This window comes from Panthera onca, chromosome A2 (assembly GCF_046562875.1).
Source record: "Panthera onca isolate mPanOnc1 chromosome A2, mPanOnc1 haplotype 2, whole genome shotgun sequence".
Lineage (NCBI taxonomy): Eukaryota > Metazoa > Chordata > Mammalia > Carnivora > Felidae > Panthera > Panthera onca.
In genome coordinates, this window is record NC_138340.1 from 156,834,416 (window position 1) to 156,853,660 (window position 19,245).

Consider the following 19,245-nt stretch of genomic DNA (forward strand, 5'->3'; position numbering starts at 1 on the left):
ACCTCTGTTTTGTAACTGGGCCATCCAGTTCGTCAGGATTGGCTTCTGATGACTTTTTTTTTAAGGTATGTGGGTAAAAAATCAGATATTAGCCTTGAAATTAAAAATGTCATAATAAGAAAGAATTTAATCTCTGTGCAAACATCACACTGGAAGCCCTGCTTCTTGGAAATGCATTCAATTTCTCTACAAAAGCATTGTTGATATGGGGGTTGTCAATGGTTCTGTGTGCAGTGATGGAGAAAAGGTTGGAAGGAATCACTGAAGCAGCTATATGGCAGACAGAATTACAACAATTACTTGGTTTTACACCCTGCCTCACTCCTACCAGCCAAAGCTAGGAAACACACATCAGGGGACCTCAAAGCTTTCAAGCAAGCTTAGCAGCCGCCACACTGCCAGAGGACCACCTTGTGCATATTCTGAGCATCCTCTGTGCCACTTCATCCACAACACGCTTTCATGGATGGTCCACATCCAAGAGATGGGATGAAATCTCTAGTCTGCCCTCACTCCTCTCTCTTAATTATTATGGGATTGTTTTTCTCAGTGGAGTCTCAGAAGAAGGGGGAGTCAAGTACATTTGTTTGGTCTAAAATTTAAAATCAGAAGCCTTATACACAATATTTCTTTTTATTACACAAGAACCTGTCAGCCTGTTTCAGTTCAGTCATTGTCAAGCTCATGACAGTGCTTTACCATGGACAATTTCAAATTGTCCAAAACTTAATTTGGGGTCATAAAAATCCCCCAAACTGGTTTTCTACAGAAAATTTCTTTTTTTTTTTTACAATTTTTTAAGTTATTTATTCATTTTGAGAGAGAGAAAGCGCACGCGTGTGCACGCACGCACACACGCACACACACACACACACGGGGGAGGGGCAGAGAGGAGAGACAGAATCCCAAGCAGGCTCTATGCCATCAGCTCAGAGCCTGATATGTGGCTCAAAGCTGTGAACTGTGAGTTGGTAACCTGAGCCAAAACCAAGAGTTGGATGTTTAACCAATTGTGCCACTCAGGCATTCCTCTACAGGAAATTTCTAAGTAAGTTTCTGAACTAGAGCATTAACTCGATGACAGGCTTATATTATTTTTGTTTTATGCTAGTGTTTTTCTCACCTGTTAACAGACCTGCTAATTTCATTATGTGACTGACCTCTTGGAAAGTTTATCAAGCCCTCAAACTGATTAAACGATAGCAGCAATTCCCCTTTCTTACTGATTTCATAGAAAATTTCCAGAAAGTTTAAATTGGCAAAAGCTGATTACTGGGCTAGAAATGAGAGATGTTCATCAATAAACTGAGTGGTCAGGATACTAAAATAAAGGAAAACATCTGTATGGGGCCTCTCCACTTGCAATCCACACAGCTGTGTGCATGGCCTCATCAGCTTGAGAATTTTCTCATAAGAGCATAAGAACAAACACAGAGAAGAGAAAGGCAGGATTTAGCCCATCCCAGCCAACTCTGACTTGCCTGCCAAGTAGATAAAAAGACATGGCGGCCGATTCCCTGGGAAGACTAGTGCCTGCATCACCATGGAGACAGCTATTCTGCCCATCGAGTAGTGGGATTCTGTACAACAAACAGAGCTGAACACAAAGATGGAGATGCTAGCACCAGGAGAGTGAGTGAGAGAAGGGGCAGGCTAAGCGAGAAGTAAAGGTGCCACACTGAATGCAGCTGTCACAGTGAGAGGAAAGAGCGTTGCGGGCAGTGACTCTCTAGATGGGAAAGACACAGCTGGTGCCTGGACATCTGCCTTAGAGACCAGCCCAAACCACCATCCTTCCGCCTTTAAGTAGCTCCAGGCTCAAAGCAGGAGAGAAAATCTTGAGTGGGCTGAGTGTAACACGAAATGAGTGCGTTTACCCAGAATTGTGTTTTCACCCACCAGGTGGATTGGGGGAAGGGAGGGCTATGCAGATATTAAACTAATTACCTTTAAAATGTAAGTTGTTCTTCACACACTCGATTTGCAAATTTTAAAATTCATTCCTACTTTACGTGGGAGCTCACCTGGGATTTTGAAATATCCTCACAGAGCATACATCTGCACATAAACTAATTCTAACCCTGGACTGGAATTTGGAATAAAATTATCTCCAGGTAGGGCCCAGCACCAGCAAGAGACAAGAGATTGAGAAGTGGTGGAAATAGATGAGATAGACCCTCAGAAATCACCATTTATGTCAGAAACAGGGATGAATGCTAATAAGACTGACTCTGAGAGAAGAGCAGTGTGTTTAACATGCCCAGGTACACCTAACATGCTCTTTTCTCTTTCTCCTTGAATGCTCTCCCTGAACAAGCCCCTCCATTCTTATGGTTTAAGTCCCCCAAAAGCTAGTGTCTTCCAAATTTGTGCCTGTCCCCCATCTCACTCCTGAACCCCAAGCCTTCTCTATCCCCAGAGTCCCTTCTCCTCAGCCCCTTTTTTGGTCCGAGATTTTTGCTAAACTAATGACTCTGTCTCTAACTGTCCTCTGCCTTGTAAACGAAGGCTCCTTCGGTTTTAAGAACTATTATGGACTGGCATTTATAGCTGAGATTAAAAATAACCCCCACCAGGCTGCCTGGAAGATGTGATTTCCTGAGAACCTGCAGGACTTGGGAATGCAAATCAGAAAAGGATCCGATTGCCCCAACACTTACCAGAGAAAACTGCCATTTGCATCTGCGCTCCAGATCCCGGATGGCTACAAATACATCGGTGGCTCATTCAAACCAGAACCAGGCACAGATTGAAAGCCCAAGTGGAGGTGGATTTGGAAGGAGGAGTGAGAAGGCCGCAGCTCTGGAAATTGGGGCTTATGAGTCGGTGTCACTGCCAAGACAGGAGGCTGGGCCTTGCGTTCCCAGGTATCTGACCCTCAGCTGACTCTGGATGTCTTGGACAGCACTCCTTTCTCCAGCTCCGTGAGCGTTGTTTTCAACCACGAGCCCAGAGAGACGCCCCTACACTTTTATTAGCTACACGCTTCTCAATGTCATCCTTACCGGTGGCCTGGATACATTTTTAGGCCTGGAGCAAAACAGAGGTGGTTTTACTGAAAACATGGCGATAGAGTGTGATAGTAATACCCACCGTGGGCGCAAAGCAGAAACAGGAGTCCAGGTTTACCTTGCTTAGGAAACAGATTTTCCCGAAAGCCCTTCTCTCCACACGACTGAATGTGGTAATTCCCTTCCCATCCACCTTTATCTGGCTCCCTAAATACCATTTCATATCATATAAAAAAATATCGATTGAAGAAACAAAAACCTGTTTCCTTTAAGATTCTAATCTCCCCAATTCTAAGCCGGTTTCCTCGAAAGGGCTGTTTGGCCCCTGTTTGCCTTCCACTTCTTGTGTATCAAAACTTCCATGCTCAGCAGTGCCACAAAGGTTGTCTGTATCGGTCTAGAATAAGCTAAGCTAGGTGGCAGAACATAGGACCCTAACATCTTCCTTTTTAGGGGACACACCTAAGTATTTAGGGATGAAGGTGCATCCTATCTGCAGCTTCCTCTCAAACAGTTCAGAAAAAAAGTAATAAGTATGTATATATATCGAGAGAGAGAGAGAGAGAGAAGAATCAAGCAGTGCAGTGCAATGGTAATATTTGGGAAATCTGGGGGAGGGGTGTGTGGGAATCCTGTGTGCTGTTCTTGCAACTTTTCTAGAAGCCTGAAATTAAGTCAAAATAGGAGTCAAAAGAAAGGAAAATTACCTTAGGAGTATGGTGAGCTTTCAATGAAATAATATCTACGAAAATATGCTCTATAAATTACAAAGTGCTGGTAAATGTTTTTAAACTAAAAATTATACTACTTAAGGTATCCACTTAAATTCATTTTCCCTAAAAATTAAAAAAAGAAAATTTCAATGGCTTAAGAAAACACAGGTTTCTTCCAATCTCATTCAAAACCCTCTACGGGCTTTGAAAAAGCATTCCAAGAGTAGCTGTTCTCCACACAGCGTCTCAGGGATCCAGGCTGCTTAGCGCTAATGCACCACCATCTGAAATGAGGACTCGGGGTCACCTCAGCAGGAGAAGGGAGCATGTGGAATTGTCTGCAGTGAAGAGGGTGTCACACATCCCCCCCAGTCACAGCCCACTGGCCAGAGCTGACCATACAGCCCAACCTGGGTGTAAGGAGTCAGGCAACACAGTGACCACATTGCCAGATTTGTGGAGCGTTCCTGTCTCAGCTCCAGGATCTCCTCAATTTCTCATTTTCTGCTGAACTAAAAACACTTTCTTGGGGCGCCTGCATGGCTCAGTCGGTTGAGCATCGGACTTCAGCTCAGGTCATGATCTTGCGGTCCATGGGTTCGAGCCCTGCGTCGGGCTCTGTGCTGGCAGCTCAGAGCCTGGAGCCTGTTTCAGATTCTGTGTCTCCCTCTTTCTCTGACCCTCCCCTGTTCATGCTCTCTCTCTGTCTCAGAAATAAATAAATGTTAAAAAAATTTTTTTTTAAAAAAACACTTTCTCTTTCTCAGAATATGTGAAGAAGAAGGAAAGGGGGGAGAAGAGTACATGTCTTCCTATCAGTTTCCCAGTGCTCCAACTTAGACTGTCTACCTGACTGCCAGTCAGAGCCACATTTGAAAATCACAGTACAGAGGGGCACCTGGGTGGCTCGGTCAGTTAAGCGTCCGACTTCGGCTCAGGTCATGATCTCGCGGTCCGTGAGTTCGAGCCCCGCGTCGGGCTCTGTGCTGACAGCTCAGAGCCTGGAGCCTGTTTCAGATTCTGTGTCTCCCTCTCTCTGACCCTCCCCCGTTCATGCTCTGTCTCTCTCTGTCTCAAAAATAAATAAACGTTAAAAAAAAAATTAAAAAAAAAAAAAAGAAAATCACAGTACAGAACCAAAGGTATCTGGGAAATGAGAGAAGACCAATCTCTTCGGGGATCACACGATACAGACAACCAGCCCCTCAAATAAAACCCAGTGTAGAGCACAAGGCTAATAATGCCCAGCACACATATGGGAGAAAACAGGCTTCCAGTGGCCTAAAAAAAAAAAAGAGGGGCACCTGGGTGGCTCAGTTGGTTAAGTGTCTGACTCTTGATTTCAGCTCAAGTCACAATCTCCCACCATTATGAGATGGACCCCTGTGCCAGGCTCCAAGCTGAGCATGGAGCCTGCTTGAGAATCTCTCTCCCTCTGTCCCTCCCCCCCTAAAATAAATAAAATAAAGTAAAATAAAATAAAATGAAATAAAATGAAAGAAAGTGACTTTAAGGCAGGGCAGTAAATGAAGAAAGCACAGGCTCCTTGGGTTTGACTGTATTTGTGCCCCCAGAGACAGGTGACTTGGCAGCTTTTGGGGAAGATCCACATTCCTAGGGTCCACGAGCTCACAAGTCACAGCAGCATTTCTCAGACTCACTCGCAGAATAAGAACAGCTCAATCCCTCCCACCACACACCTTGTAGATCTGGCACCGAAGTAGCCTCCCTGCTTTTTCTGTCACAACCCAAAGGCTTGGAGCGCTCCTCACAGAGCTAACCTTCTCCATGATCTTCTGTGCCACTTCTGGAAGCACACACACAGAGAGGCAAGTCTTGATTTCCTCCCTCCTTCTGTCCTTCTGTCCACCCCTCCCTCCCTCCTCCCATCCCTCCCTCCTTCCTTCTTTCTCTCCTCCCCTTTTCTCCTTCTTCCTCCTTCCCATCCTTCTGATTTGCCTTCCTCCTACCTTTCTGCCTCCCTTCCCTGTCTCCTTCCTTCAACAAATTACTTATAGAGAGCCTAACATGTGGCCAGGCACAAGCTTCTTAATTTAGAAAAATAAGACTTTACTGCATCCAACTGAAAAGTAAAAAGCACCAGTCCCCAGGTAGCTCGCTACAAATACACAGAGAGAGATAGAACCCAGCTTCAGTTGGATACTTCTGCCCACCTACCTAAGGAAAAAGGAGAAATCCCAGGTCGTTTTGTTGCTGGACGATCGTGGGTAAGACTTTGGGCATGAAGACCGCATGCAGCCACAGAAGTAAGCACAAAAACAACATCCTACTTCCAATATGTGCCATGCACCTGCAATAGCGTTGGAAAAGCTCATTCCTACTTAGAATCTAGAGAAAGGTGAAGCCTGTTTAGGGCCCCTCCCTGCCCCTGCCTCTCCTCGGGTCAGTCTGGCGCCTTCTTTCTGGACCCTTTACTCCGTTCAGGGTTGGGTCCTCTTCTGTAGCTCCCCCGCATCCTGTACCGGTGTGGAAATCACAAAGTACCTTCATCATCCGCCCCACTCTACCTCGACTAGTCCACTCCACTCAGACACATCAATGACTCTCTTCCTGCACAAAACACACATCCATTTTCAGTGCTCCAAAGTCTACCCCTCCTCCCCAAAGTTTTCCTCACCTCAAATCATTATATCTCTCTTTGTGGAAAAAAATGTTGAGGACTATACTTGTCATTTTGATGTTCTTTAAATGGTCATTAAAATTATATATAAATACACCACATACAAAACTAGAGGCAATTTTGGTTTTAGCCTATGGATTGCCACTCACCATTTTTAATCTTTGTGAGTGTGGCCTGCTCTGCTGTGTTTCCATGTTCCAGAAGGGAAGGATGCAGGCTCATCCAGCCAGGACGGAAGAAACGTGGGCTTGGATTATCTAATTGGTGTCCCCAAGAAACCCATGAAAGTTTTCCAGTTATAGTTTTAGGGTTCAGGCAGGCCATACACTGACACATTGGGAAGCGTTTTCAAGTCTGACTCAGAGCCATGGAGCCGCAAGCTGCATCCCTCCCCGTGCGAGGGGCCATATGCCCCAGCTCCTCCTGCCAGCACAGATTTGAAACGCTATCTGCTTGCTCTTCCCCACGTGAATGTTGGTAGTTATCAGCCCAGGTCTGTCTACCTTTTTCCCATTCTTCTCTCTCCTTCCTCTACCTCTCTCCCCAAATTTCTAGGCAAGAGCAAGACCATCCAGCGTTCCCAGGAGAATCATGGGCCTCCCGATGCCCCCACATCTCTGCAGCCGGAAGTAGACACACTCAACACTCCCACCTCTCCCTCTCTGGGGAGAGGGTCTTCCCAGTTGTGGGGTGACACAATAGAATTCTGAAATCCTCTCTCCACCAAAACCTTCTTGCACCGGGTTTATTCAATGTACTGGATTCTATGAGGGACCAAGAGCAGTGACTTTCTCTCTCCATCACTGCCTTCAGGTTTACTGTTTAACAGCCTCCTTGCTCGCTATCCTTCCAGGTAGAGCCTGTCGCTTTCCAGACAAGTGGGGAATCAAAATAGCATAATTTTCCATTAAAAAAAAAAAAAGTTCAGGGGCACCTGAGTGGCTTAGTCAGTTGAGTGTCTGACTCTTGATTTCACTCAGGTCAGGATCTCGCCAGTTTGTGGGCTAGAGGCCTGCATTGGGCTCTGTGCTGACAGTGCAGAGCCTGCTTGGGATTCTCTCTCTCTCTCTGTCTCTCTCTCCTCTCTCTGCCCCCCCAAATAAGTAAATAAACTAAAAAAAAAAAAAAAAAAAAAAAAGTTCAGTCCCATTGTAATCAAAACCATTATCTCCCAAATGATTTCAAGGTCTCTGCAGCTAGGCCCGAGCACACCTCCACGCTGGGTTCCAGCGATGCGGAGGGGAGGGTGAGATATCTCTTTCTCACCCTCTTTTCCCACTTGGCTCAGCTGCTTCCAGTTCCTGGGAGGTGGCAGAGGGAGAAGGAAGTAGAAAGCACGAGGTATTACTTAACTAGTGCTGGTGCATCTGGCCACTCAGTGTCCTCTGGCTAGCGGGAGCCCACGTGTGGTACACAGAATGTCCTCCCCAACCATGTCCACCTCCTAATCTGTGAAGCCTTCCACGCTAAAAGGGACTTGGCAGATAGGATGAAGTTTAGAACCTCCAGATGGGAAGATGAACCTGGGCTGTCCAGACAGGCCCAATGTAATCACAACGGTCTTTTATCAGAGGGAGGCAGGAGGGTCAGAGTCAGAGAAGATGTGATGATGGAAGCAGATGGAGGTCAGCGTGAGGCCATTACTGGCCGGGAGTAGGGCACCAGGAGGTGAGGCAGCACCGTAAGCTGCCAAGGAAAGGAATTCTCCACCAGAGCTCCCAGAAGGAACGTGGGCTTGCCGACACCCTGATGTTAGCCCAGTAGGACCCAGCTTGGACTTCTGACATCCAGAACTGTGAGATCAGAAATGTGTTGTTTTAAACCACTAACTTTCTGGTAATCTATTAGAGTAGCAATAGGAAGTAGCTGACTTGTGGGACTCTTTGTGGGGTTTCCAGACCTCCACAGAGGGACTCTTGGCATTTATCTTTCCCAAAAGCAGTACTTCTCAACCAGGGTCAATTTTTTATATCCACTACCCCCCCCCCAGGGGAGATTTGATCATGTCTGGAGATATTTTGGATCATCACGACTGGGGGGAATGCCAATAGCATCTAGCAGATGGAGGCCCGAGACGCCAACTATCCTACAACACACAGGACAGGCTCCTACAACAAAGAAGTATCAAGTCCAAAATGTCAGTAGTGTCAAGGTTAAAAACCCTAATCTAAAGCAAGCAATGAACTTGTTGGCCTCTTGCAATCTCTCTCCTGTCCAATAGCCAGCACCTCTCTTACCTTCAAGAGGGTCCTTTCGGAACAGCTTGAGCCTGACTCACTTCTACAGTGTGTGCGTGAAGGGAAAGCATTACCCTTCTTTGCTCCACCAAACACTGGCAGTCAGGCAGCCCCTACACCGCCCACCTTTTCTCTGTGCTGCACCATTAGTGGCAACAGTAGGCAGCCTCTTCCCTTCTCATTTCACCAAGCAAAAGTCAAGCATCAATCTCTAGATCGCTACTGCCCTCTAAAACTGGGCAATGGTTCTTAGCCGGAAGTAATTTTGCCCCCCACCCAGGGGATGTTTAGCCATGTCTGGAGATGTATTTTGGTTGTCACAATTGTGGGAGGTGGGGACATGCTACTAGCATCTAGTGGGTGGAGGCCAGGGACACCGCTGAACATTTCTACATTTCATGGCAAAGATTTATCCACCCAGAATGTCAATAGTACCGAGGTCTAGAAGTTCAGCTCCAGGAAGTCCAGGTGAACCTCTCTGAAGAACATTCTTGCTGTCTCCTCTGACAGCAACAAGGGCAGATGGTGAGTAAGATGCTGGTCTCCCTTTCTGCCAAGGGTCTTGATTCTACCAGTGATGCCCTGGCATCTCCCAACCTCCCTTGTCTTTGTTGGGGGAAGCGGAGGACAGCATTCTAGGGACACAGACAGGAAAGCTGCATGATCTCCTCTTATACAAATTCCCTTTGAAGGATCCTCTCTTATGTAAATTGAAGGCAGAAGATGAATTAAGGATTCTGTCTCTAGATTATGTGGTCACATATCACTGACTGTATCCCACCTAGACTGCTTAGCCAAAACTTTAAAACCCTCATTTAACGTCCTGTTACACACCTTCCATAAGATGTTCAAGGCATTGTTAGGACTTAGAGATTTCCCTGTTAATTCTTCAGGGAAGGAAGCACTGTAGGCAAGCATTTTCATCAAAAATGACTTTCATTTTCTTAATGTGTCTTTCACACAAATTTATGGCACAGGAGTGGAGACATGCTCTAATAATGTAAGTAACAGAGAAAGGACATATACAAACAAAAGAAGAGAGAACAGAGAGCACAGTGGGGTTTGTGGGCTTCATCCATTCATTCATTAATTCAAACGGTCTGCTGAAATGTTGCCTTCCTGTTGAAAGCCTCCCTCATCACAGTGTTTAAATAATCTACCACTGCCTTTTGCCCACTTTCTCTGTCCGATCATTGTACTTTTTTTATTATGATGTAATCCTATGTCACAAAAATTCACTCTTTTAAGTATACGATTCAGTGGGTTTTAGCATATTTACAAGACGTATGCAACAATCACCACTATATGATTGTAGAACAGTTTGATCACCCCAAAAAGAAATGCTATTTATTTCACAGTTACTCCCGATTTCTCCCCTCCCTAGTTCATATCAACCACAAATCTACTTATCTTCTATCTGTATCATTTGGCCTGTCCTGGACATTTCATATGAGTGAAATCACATGATATGTGGCCTTTTATGTCTGGCTTCTGTCACTTAGCATTTCCCTAATGACTAATGGTGCTCAGTGTTTTTTCATGGGCTTATTAGTTATTTGTATATCTTATTTGGAAAAATGTCTATTCAAATCCTTTGCCCACTTTTTAAATTGGATTGTCTTTTTATTGTTGAGTTGTAAAGGTTCTTTATATATTCTGGATACTAAACTCTTATCAGATATAGAATATGCAAATATTTTCTCCCAGTTATATGAGTTGTCTTTTTGTTTTCTTAATAGTAACCATTGAAGCACAAAAGTTTTTTTAATTTAGATAACATCTAATTTCTCTATTTTTTCATTGCTTATGCTTTAAGCGTCATATCTAGGGAGCCAGTGCATAATCCAAGGGCATAAAGATTTACACCTGTTTTTTTTTAATTTTTTTTTAATGTTTATTCATTTTTGAGAGACAGAGTGCAAGTGGGGAAGGGGCAGAGAGAGGGAGACACAGAATCCAAAGCAGGCTCCAGGCTCTGAGCTTTCAGCCCAGAGCCTGACATGGGGCTTGAACCCACGAACTATGAGATCATGAGCTGAGCCAAAGTTGGATGCTTAACTGACTGAGCCACTCAGGTACCCCTACACCTGTTTTCTTCTAAGAATTTAATAATTTCAGTTCTTACATTTCAGTCTTTGATCCATTTTGAGTTAATTTTTGTATATGGTGTGAGGTAGAAGTCTAACTTCATTCTTTTGCATGGAGTTAGTCAATTGTAGGTATTAGTTTTTTAAAAGACTATTCTCCCCCCATTAAATAGTCTTGGCATCCTTGTTGAAAATCAATTCTTTACTTTTTTATGGAAGCTATCATCTAAAATTATATCATCTGTTAACTTGTTCATATCTACCCTTCCCAAATTCCCAAACTCTCTCACTCCCCTCTGTCTCCCCCACCCCCCAAACTAAACTGTAAGACGAAGACAGGAAGTTGTTTGTTTACTATTTATCTCTACTGCCTGGGACATAGTAGGCACTTATGTATTTGTTGACTGAATAAATGAGATTCCAGTTTCCTTTAGAAACAAAGGTCATTGTGTGTATCTATACCATTTAAGTGCAGGAACTCATTTAATTTAAGGCAAAATATAAAATTAAATTAAATTAAATTAAATTAAATTAAATTAAGTTAAATTAAGTTAAGTTAAAAAGTTGTTGAGCCCTGTGTTGAAGTGAGCTTTCACGAACATTTCTTGGATTGGATACGAAGAGCCTAATAAGGCAAGTAACTACCCATTAGTAAAGAGAGAGCCTGCAGAGAAGTTAATAGAAATCCAAAGGCAAGTTTAAAGGGACCACCAAGACCATTACCTGATACTCCAGTAATGACCTCAACAGGTGAGTGGCCCCAAGCAATTCTCTTGCCTGCTTAAGGCCTCAGTTCTCATCCCCAACACCAGCTCTCAGGTCACCTGCAGTACTAGCATTCTGATAATCTGGAGTCTTTAGAAACAGGCTCTGTAGTCAACTCAAGTTAATCTTTTTAAGGGACATAGTTTTTATTTGCAAGCTGTCTTTAAAAATAATTATTATTTAAAAAATAAAAAATAAAAATAATTATTAACAAAAAAGATGCTTTATTAAGAGACAATATGAGTTTCCTCATGAAAGCTGTCTGACCATGACCACAACTCTAACCATGAATATAAAGATTCAGAGCTCTCCCTAAAAGTGGGTAGGTAAAACTCTTAGCCAAATGCCTAAAAGAGAAAAAGGTTTTCCAGAAGCTCCTGTTGAGAAAGAAAGAGCATGCCCGCCCACTAGTGGACAAATTAAGTAATTGCCAGATTTTCCAAGAAGGATTCCCAGGCTCCACCTTACCGTGAGTGAATGAATACTGTCAGCTAAGCTCTAAACTATCACATAACTGCCCGCACAAAACACTCGTTGAAGAGGTCACTGAAAACTCCAGGGTTATAAAGGTCTATGGGTGAACACGGAAGAGGTAAGAAAAACTAACCAAGTGCCAGGAGCATAATCAAACTTTATTTTTATGAACCAGGATTACAACCATACCACATAATGCATACACATGATATTGACAATGGTAACTTAAATTCAAAATTGGAAAAAAAAACATAAAATAGAAATATTTTACTTTTAACATTTTCTTTCACAATTTGTTAACTCTTGTTTTGGAACCAGAAATCTGCGACTTTTTCTTTAGCAGATCATTGTTTAAATCTTGTACCAAGTTCCACGCGAGCACGGAATTCAGCTTTGACTGGTAGCCTTGACTTCAATAATTGAGAAGAACTGTTCACAAACGTAGGCATTTTCAAAGAGTTTTAACAATCTTTGCACAACTGTTCAGATATTTGCAGGAGGTTGGGGCTCTGGTGTCACTGTGCTAGATGTCCAGTCCTATGTTGCACCGCAGATCACCTTTCACACTGCAAGTATGTATGAAGAGATAAAGGAGCACTGAGCAGGGGAAGGTTACCTTCACAGTGCTGAAGTCAACGACAAAGTCAGCTTTCAGCATCACAGAATTTCCATCACAGGGCTCTGACCATCAGCTACAGTTCTAGAGCTAATTCTAGCACAGAAAAGAGGACCAAATAACGCTCTGCCAGATCACTGTCTCCATAATGTTTCATAACTCTAATGGATGACTTTGCAGGGCGTTCAAAGTGTTTGCCAACCCAAAAGGCCAATTCTGTGATAACAATCTTTGCTGCTTAGCATAAACAAAAATTTCTTTTCCTCCGTGATGAGGAACGAGTTCATTTCAACAGTTCAACACATCTCCTTAGCTTCAGTGGTGACTGAGCCTCCCAACCTACGTGCAGTGAGCAGACCTCTGTGTTATGTGTCCAATTCATTCAACGGCGCCTGAGATGCTCTGTGGCCCAAACCCCAGGGGGAGACCCAGCTTACAGGTGGTGAGCTCTGGGTCTGTGATGCATTCCATTTTTAACTTCCAGCAGAAAGCAATTCCTGCTGAGTAATGCAAATGAGTAGAGGTAAAGCCTGTGTCCTTGCATAACTTGCCACATGGAACTTAAGTGTTACCGCAAGTCCAATATTAGCACCATCCATCCCAGGATCATCATCTATATTAAATTGTTTGAAAGTTTCCTCTTGTTACAGAAATGAATTTCTTAATTACTTCCTAGTGTTGTGCCTGTCATGGGCACACTGTCTAAAATATTTTCAGTCGTATAAAAATTCTCAAACCCACGGTGAATAAATAGAGCTAATTATTACATCTAAGTATTACTAAATATGTCCCCTCATCAGCTGCAGAAGCAAATGTCACAATGTTTAAAACTTTTTTCACACAATTTTTCTTTTAGTTTCCTAGCCATATTTCTAGTACATTGAGCAACAGTGTTTCTGGTTACACTTCTATTTTCACACGTCTGTATCTTCTCAGGACATACAATTTCTACCCCATTCAATAGACACTCCTTTACAACTTGCTATCTGTGAAGAATTTGATGGCCCAGGCAGATTTTTCACTAAAATATATAACTGCTGATTGTACTAAAAATCAAAACAAACCTTGCTGGCTTTTCAGTTCTCTTTGCAGCTCTTAGGATTTGATCAGACATCTTTTCCACATCCTTGGTCTTTTTTCTTACAGTGGTTTGTTTCATCACGCCACCTAGGCTGTTGTCTTAAATTACATCCTTTGCCACATAAGCACACAGAAGTGGCCTTCAGTTTACAAAGTGGAACATAGGACTCTCTACGTCTATGTTCTACTTCCTCCTTTTCACAGAGACGTAAGAAATATTCGCTTTTCTAACACGATACAGAAGTGACCTTCACAAAGCACAACTCAGTTTTGCAAAATACATCTCTTCTCTGTAATTCAACCTCTGGATCTGATCTCCCTCCACCTGATGGAAGAACATGTCCTCAGTCTTGTCCAGGAAGGCATTCAGTCTCTTCCATAAGAATGCCCACACCATAAACCATGCCAGTAAGTACCCCTTGCCTGTAGTGGTTCTCAACCCTCTCTTGCTCCTACTGGAGCCACAACAGGGAGCTTTGGAAATGCCAATGCTTAGCTTTTCTCGAGCACGGTTACTCAGAATCTTTGAGGATGGGACATGGGTATGATGTCTTTTAAAGACCCACAGTGTTAATTCAGGCAATTCTGGCATATAGACAAGGTTGAGAAGGACAGATGTGGAGCAAGCAGACCTCACATGGGCTCCTCACAAGACAGCCGGTACATGATGCCTGACCCCCAGAGGCACGGATGGCCAGATGATGTCAGGGCAGTAGCAGCAAGCATAAGGGGATGAATTTACCATAGCAGCCAATGAAATACAGCTACCACCCGTCCCCTCTCCCACAGCAGCACCCTGGAAGAAGAGAGAGAGACAGGTGTCCCAGACCCACCCAGTCCCCCTCCAATCCAAGCAGATGTGGTCTCAGCTCAAACTGTGCTGGGGGTGGGAGGAGGGGAGATGGTAAGGTTTAAACCAAGCATGAAACTAAACTGGATTGAATATTAATAACCAAAAAAGACTAGGAAAGATGAAATCTGCGCAACATGTCACCATGGGATGGGAAAGGGAGAGTCAGAAGCATGGAGTTGGGCACTACAATCGAAGGAAAGAATCTTGGTCACGTTTATCCTGCTTAATGACTTGACACCACTTTATCAATGAATCATACTTCAGTGTTTTCTCAGTCACACAGGTTTAAACACTATGATTATAAGATTTTCTCAGGATTTCTTCTTCCTGTCTTCTGGGAAGTGACACCCATGTTCTGTGGGCATCAAACAGACTTGGAGGGAGGTGGGGAGTGGGGAGCCTCTTCCATGGCCATTCCTTTGTCTTTGCATTGGCTTCATCTGAACCCAAGCTTGCAAAGCCTCCTTGATAAGACCACCAGACCCCTTTGGAATCCACTAACTCCCGCAGCAAATTTTTAAGCCTTTTGTGTGAACACAAGGTTTAGTGGCTCTCTCAAGTGTGCCTGGGGAGACTCTGGAGCAGTCCTGCAGCCCCACTTTGCCTTTGCCACCCCCTGCAGCCATGAGCGGTGGGCAGGATCCTAGGTCTCTTTCATGGAGATGCTTACCTCCTCTGACTCTTCCCTGCACTTCTCATTCCTCCCCAACTGGGAAAGCATCTTCTAGTCTGCATGGTGGTGTTTGAGAGAGAAGTGGAGGAAATGGTTCCCCCAAACACATAGTCTTCCAAATCTGATTTATCTGACACCTGCACCAAAGCTTTTGAACCCAATAGCCAGGAATATGAAACCTTTGGTCTTTGCTTCCCCCATGGACCTCCTCCATAGTCTCCTCCAAAGGAGACTCCATTCTAGCTTCCTGAATGAGAAAGGATCACAGAATAAAAACCGAATTGGCCCCACATCCTTATTGATATGGCACCAGTCATATCATCAGCCCCCACTGCTCTTCCTATTAAGATCAGAGAAAAAGGTGAATAAATGCCAACAGAAGATAGTACTAGAACAGTAGAAAACAATTGTGTGCAAAAAATTTAGGGGGATATTATTTATCACAAACTGATATAAGTTGGAACAAAATACACAAAAAGATGAGTTTGGTGCATTGGAATTCACGAAAGCTGATGATAATTACTACTCTATTAGCAGAAGTAACAGAAGTTAATGACTCTCAACAGATATGCAGAACTTGTCAAGGAACCTTTTTTTTTTTTTTTTTTTTTTTTTAGAGAGAGCACACAAGCAGCGGGGAGGGGCAGAGGGAGAAAGAGAGAATCTTAAGAAGGCTCCATTCTCAGCCTGGAGCCCAGTGAGGGGCTTGATCCCCTGACCCTGGGATCACGACCTGAGGCGAAATCAAGAGTCAGAGACTCAACCAACTGAGCCACCCAGGTGCCTGTCAAGAAATCTTGTTGTTTCCTGTTTCTGGCTATTATGAGTAAAGCTTCTATGAACACTCTTGTCCAAGTCTTTGTGTTGACATGAATTTCAATTTCTCTAAACAATGCTTTCCTAATTTTGCAATATGTTGCTTTTTCTAGTGCTATGTGTATGCAACCATGATTTAATAATAAGAGGCAATTTTATAATAAAAATAAATCTCTGAGTTTAATTTGAGATAAAATTAATTTGGAGATGGAGAAATCCATTTTCATCATCTCTCCATTTCTATTAGAAAAATTACAACAGGGCCATCACACTGGCATGAAGCCTCAGAATCAAGAAGATTCTAGGAGTTGGTGAATACTGTGACAAACTGAAAAGTACATACATAACCTTGTTTTAAATGTGCAGCCACATTGAGGAGGGCACTCATTGGGTTGAGCACTGGGTGTTGTATGTAAGCAATGAACCATGGGAATCTACCTCAAAAACCAAGAGCACACTTTACACACTGTATGTTAGCCAATTTGACAATAAATTATACTAATAAATTATAAACATTTTTTAAAAGTTTAAAAAATAAAATAAAAAATAAATGTGCAGCTACTATTCTTCCTCAACCAATTCACTATGCGGTCCCAATGTTCCCCAATCTTCTAATTTTTCAAGGGCAGACAGACTTTTTGTGCATATATGCAACCTCCTAAATTTGAACGTTGACCAGCAGAAAGTAGCAAGCACTGGCGGTGGGCCTAATGCCGTCCAGTCTCAGGCTGTGCAGGATAAAACACAATGGCAGGCCAGATTTGGCCCCAAGACTCATTAATCTGTAGCTAAGATTTTGGTTCTCAGTCTGGCTTTGAGCAATATGAACTTTTAACTTTTTAAAAATACATGTCTATGGGACGCTTGGGTGGCTCAGTCGGCTGAGCATCTCACTTCAGCTCAGGTCATGATCTCACAGCTCGTGAGTTCAAGCCCTGCGTCAGGCTCTGTGCTGACAGCTCAGAGCCTGGAGCCTGTTTCAGATTCTGTGTCTCCCTCTCTCTCTGCCCCTAACCCACTCTCATTCTGTCTCTGTCTCTCTCAAAAATAAACATTAAAAAAATTTTTTTTTTAAATACAACATGTCTGGGCCCTAGCTCAGATTCTGACTTAACTAGATCAGGAATGAGGCTCGGGCATCTGCATATGACTTTAAATTTCAAGTTAACAGTGTCTGGTCACATTTCTCAACTTCAGCACTGTGTTCAGAACACCCCACCACTTGCCCAAGCTAATTCTAACCCGATTCTGAGTTGAAATACTGATGTGCATCGTGGTGTAAATTATAATCAGTGATAAACACACAAACAATGAAACTGTCACAAGGCAGTTTTTCTAGTCTCTAATTAACCCAAATGGCATCAAATTTTGGCTCTTCTGTGTCTGAGGACATTATAACAGCTGACCTTTCTGGAGGAAACTTGGGTCTAAGTAAAAATGTTTGCATACAAACTGATGGGAACTTCTTATTCATGAACATGCTAACCACAGGATAAAAACGTCTCTGCAAATAAGGGAGACAAAAAGAAGCAGGAGAAGGCAGATCAAAGGAGCTGTTGTGTTTTTACAATTTGGCAGGTAACAGGTCTTATGAAATGAGCACAAATGCGTGAGCACAAAGACTCCTAACGTGGGACTCTTGCCTGTCAGGTGTATATGGGCTTAAAGTAACTAAGGGAGAAAGATGCCATGATAGGAACCTATCTCAAATTTTTTCCAGTGAGCTTCTGCAAGCCCGAGGCAAACGGGTCTTTATGAAAAACAGAGACATCCAGTAACAAGATCCTCCCATCATTTGCCTTTCAAGCCTCTGACCTGTAGTCATGGGGCAAACAAATGAAGAAAAATTGGAAATAACCATTAACTGGGGAAAAAAATTATAACAACATTGAGCGAGGATCAGAAGACTGCATAGCAGGTACCAGGCCTTGGCATGGTACTGGGCCAGGGCCAAAGAGAATGGCGACAGTGAACACAGATGCCATGGATTGAGACACGTCCAGGTTTAAAATCGTCCTCACCGGTGCTCTCTGGAGTAGAGTGCATGACTGGCATGATTGGGAATGGCTTCATCACTGCCATCCATGGGGCCGAGTGGGCCAGAGGCAAAAGGCTCCCTGTGAGTGACTGTATCCTGTTGAAGCTGAGCTTCTCCAGGCTTTTGCTGCAGATCTGGATGATGCTGGAGAATATTTACAGCCTATTCTTCCTGGTCACTTATAACCAAAACACAGTGTTTATAACCTTCAAAGTCATCACCATGTTTCTGAACTATTCCAACCTCTGGCTTGCTGCCTGGCTCAACATCGTCTCTTGCCTTCGAATTGCAAACTTTGCTCACTGTTTGTTCTCCATGATGAAGAGGAAAATCAGAGAGCTGATGCCTCGGCTTCTGGGGCTGTCACTGTTCATCTCCTTACGCTTCAGCTTTCGCTTCTCTAAAGATATCTTCAATGTGTACATAAATAGTTCCGTTCCTATCCCCTCCTCCAACACCACTGAGAAGAAATACTTCTCTGAGACTAACATGGTCAACCTGGTTCTTCTCTATAACCTGGGGATCTTCATTCCTCTGATCATGCTCATCTTTGCAGCCACTCTGCTGATCATCTCTCTCAAGAGATACACCCTACACAAGAGATACACCCTACACATGCCACTGGCTTCAGGGACCCCAGCATGGAGGCTCACATGGGGGCGATCAAAGCTATCAGCTACTTTCTCATTTTCTATATTTTCAATGCAGTTGCCCTATTCATTTCCATGTCCAACATCTTTGACATCAACAGTTCCTGGAATATTTTGTGCAAAATCGTCATGGCTGCTTACCCAGATGGCCACTCAGTGCTACTGATCTTGGGCAACCCTGGGCTGAGAAGAGCCTGGAAGAGGTTTCAGCACCGTGTTCATCTTCATCTATAAGAGCAGACCCTGTGATGGAATCCAGAGTGCCACAGGACCGGTTCAACCAGCTCTGCCTTTCCCCCACCTAAACCTCTCTCCTCACCCCTCTTTTCTGCTTAATCTTATTTCTCAGGTAACTGGGTTGTTCCATGAATGGGACACTGAGTTTTTAACTTGAGATTCTAAGCTGAAGTAGCTAAGCAACTCTAAGATGGATTGTGGAAGCTCCTTGATCTATGTTCATTCATCTCCTGCCCTGAGCCTTAAGTAAGGAGAGGATGGCTGGACCTCTCCATTTGCCGGGGATGATCTCAGTGTGTGCCTGTGGTCACCGGGCACCCTTTAATTCTCAAAACTATCTTGGTCTGGATGAAA

The 19,245-nt window shown here is 43.7% G+C and overlaps 1 protein-coding gene and 1 long non-coding RNA gene across 3 annotated transcripts in view; one reads left to right on the plus strand and one right to left on the minus strand.

The window, feature by feature from the left end:
* Window positions 1–12,065: 12,065 nt before the first annotated feature.
* The window catches only part of LOC132679654 (uncharacterized), a 47,360-nt gene continuing 40,180 nt past the window's right edge, over window positions 12,066–19,245 (minus strand). The window contains exon 5 of one of the 2 annotated variants that reach the window (XR_009610259.3): window positions 12,066–13,044. This is a non-coding gene — a long non-coding RNA (uncharacterized LOC132679654). The remainder of the gene's footprint in view (window positions 13,045–19,245) is intronic. The other variant, XR_009610260.3, reaches the window with a different exon arrangement.
* Window positions 17,926–18,903, plus strand: TAS2R40 (taste 2 receptor member 40). Its single transcript, XM_060633369.3, is given in 3 exon segments — window positions 17,926–17,987; window positions 17,989–18,604; window positions 18,607–18,903. Coding segments are annotated over 3 exon segments (975 nt in total).